General features: G+C 54.3%; 1 protein-coding gene across 1 annotated transcript in view; it reads left to right on the forward strand.

Moving 5' to 3' along the window:
• Nucleotides 1-262: 262 nt before the first annotated feature.
• The window catches only part of AUP1 (ancient ubiquitous protein 1), a gene marked incomplete at its 5' end in the record, with an annotated part of 8,016 nt that continues 6,839 nt past the window's right edge, over nt 263-1,439 (forward strand). Inside the window, 2 exons of the mRNA XM_010289723.1 lie at nt 263-400; nt 937-1,087. Coding sequence (XP_010288025.1) covers nt 263-400; nt 937-1,087 — 289 coding nt within the window. The remainder of the gene's footprint in view (nt 401-936; nt 1,088-1,439) is intronic.

Consider the following 1,439-nt stretch of genomic DNA (forward strand, 5'->3'; position numbering starts at 1 on the left):
GGGTCCACTGGGGGAAGGGGTATCCCCCGGGAGCTCTGTGGGGAAGGTCGGGGTGTCCCATGAGAGGACCGGTAAGTGTCCAGGGTGTGCCGGGGAGGCACGGGATGGACTGGGTGCCTCGCTGGGGAGGCCCGGGAGGCTACGCAGAGCAGGGGACGCAGGGTAGGCCCTGTGGAGGGCCCAAGCGGGCAGCAGGGATTCGGCCATCCTGTATGCGTCCCAGCCATGCTCAGGCTGTCTGTGCTGCTCTTTGGCCCTATAGGTTTCCAACAGATGGGTTCCTGCTTTTGGCCCTGCTGCTCTATGCACCCGTGGGGCTCTGCCTGCTCGTCCTGCGCCTCTTCATCGGCATACACGTCTTTCTGGTCAGCTGCGCCCTGCCTGACAGTGTGCTGCGACGGTGCGTGAGCTCGGCTCTTCCCAGGGCACGGAGCTCCTGTGGTTGCTCGTGGTGGGGATGTGGTGGGCAGATACTGCTGTGGGGCAGGGGGGCTGCCCTCGCCCATTTGGGGTCCTTAGCCATGGAGGCTTGGCTCATGCAGAGGGTTTTTGGGGAGCTGTGCTTTTGGGACAGTTTGGCCCCAGGACCCATGAAGGTGCCTTCTCTGCCAAGACCAAAGGTGGCAGTTGCCTCTTGAGTGCTCAAGGACTGATCTGAAACACTTCGACCAGCTGGGTATCCTGCTAAAAAATTCTGCATGTGGCTTGTTGCTCTGTGTTTTATGCTGCAGCTACAGCTCTGCAGGCAGCCTTCAGCCCCAGCTGCAGCCCCCCAACAACTCCTGTCCCAGACATCTGTCATATTGTTTCCATTTTGTACCACTGTCCTTTTGCAAGTCACATGAATTCCCAGGTCTCTGTTCTGTTTGTTGGATGTGTAAGCCAGCGATGGCTCAGACTGGAAGACTTGAGGAAACCACCTTACCCCCTTCCCAGGTTTATCGTACGTGTGATGTGCTCAGTGCTGGGCTTATTTGTGCGGCAAAGTGATCCCCGGCTTCGTGATGTCAATGTGAGGGTGTATATCGCCAACCATGTGACACAATTTGATCACAACGTCATCAACCTTCTGACCTCATGTAATACGGTGAGTAACTTGGAGCTGAGCATGGCAGGTCTGGAAGCACCTCTCTCTAAGATAAGTGCATAGAGAGCTCATTCAGAATTTAGGTGTTGTCCTGAGTCTCTTCAGTTCTTATTTGTTAACCCAGGATTGCATAAACTTTGAGGTTTTTTCAGTGGTTCAGCATCATGCTTTAGACTCTGGATGAAAAAATGAATCAGGGTGAGACGGAACAGGAAATGTTACGGTGGGTATTGATTTTATTGAAAGAGCTTGGGCAAATCCTAGCATCTGTATCTTTTTCTGACCTTTCAAATAGGTGGTATTGGAAGCAGGGTTGGCTGTGGGGGTTTCCCCCAGCATTGGCTGGCACCTC

Source organism: Phaethon lepturus, unplaced genomic scaffold (assembly GCF_000687285.1).
Source record: "Phaethon lepturus isolate BGI_N335 unplaced genomic scaffold, ASM68728v1 scaffold39780, whole genome shotgun sequence".
Lineage (NCBI taxonomy): Eukaryota > Metazoa > Chordata > Aves > Phaethontiformes > Phaethontidae > Phaethon > Phaethon lepturus.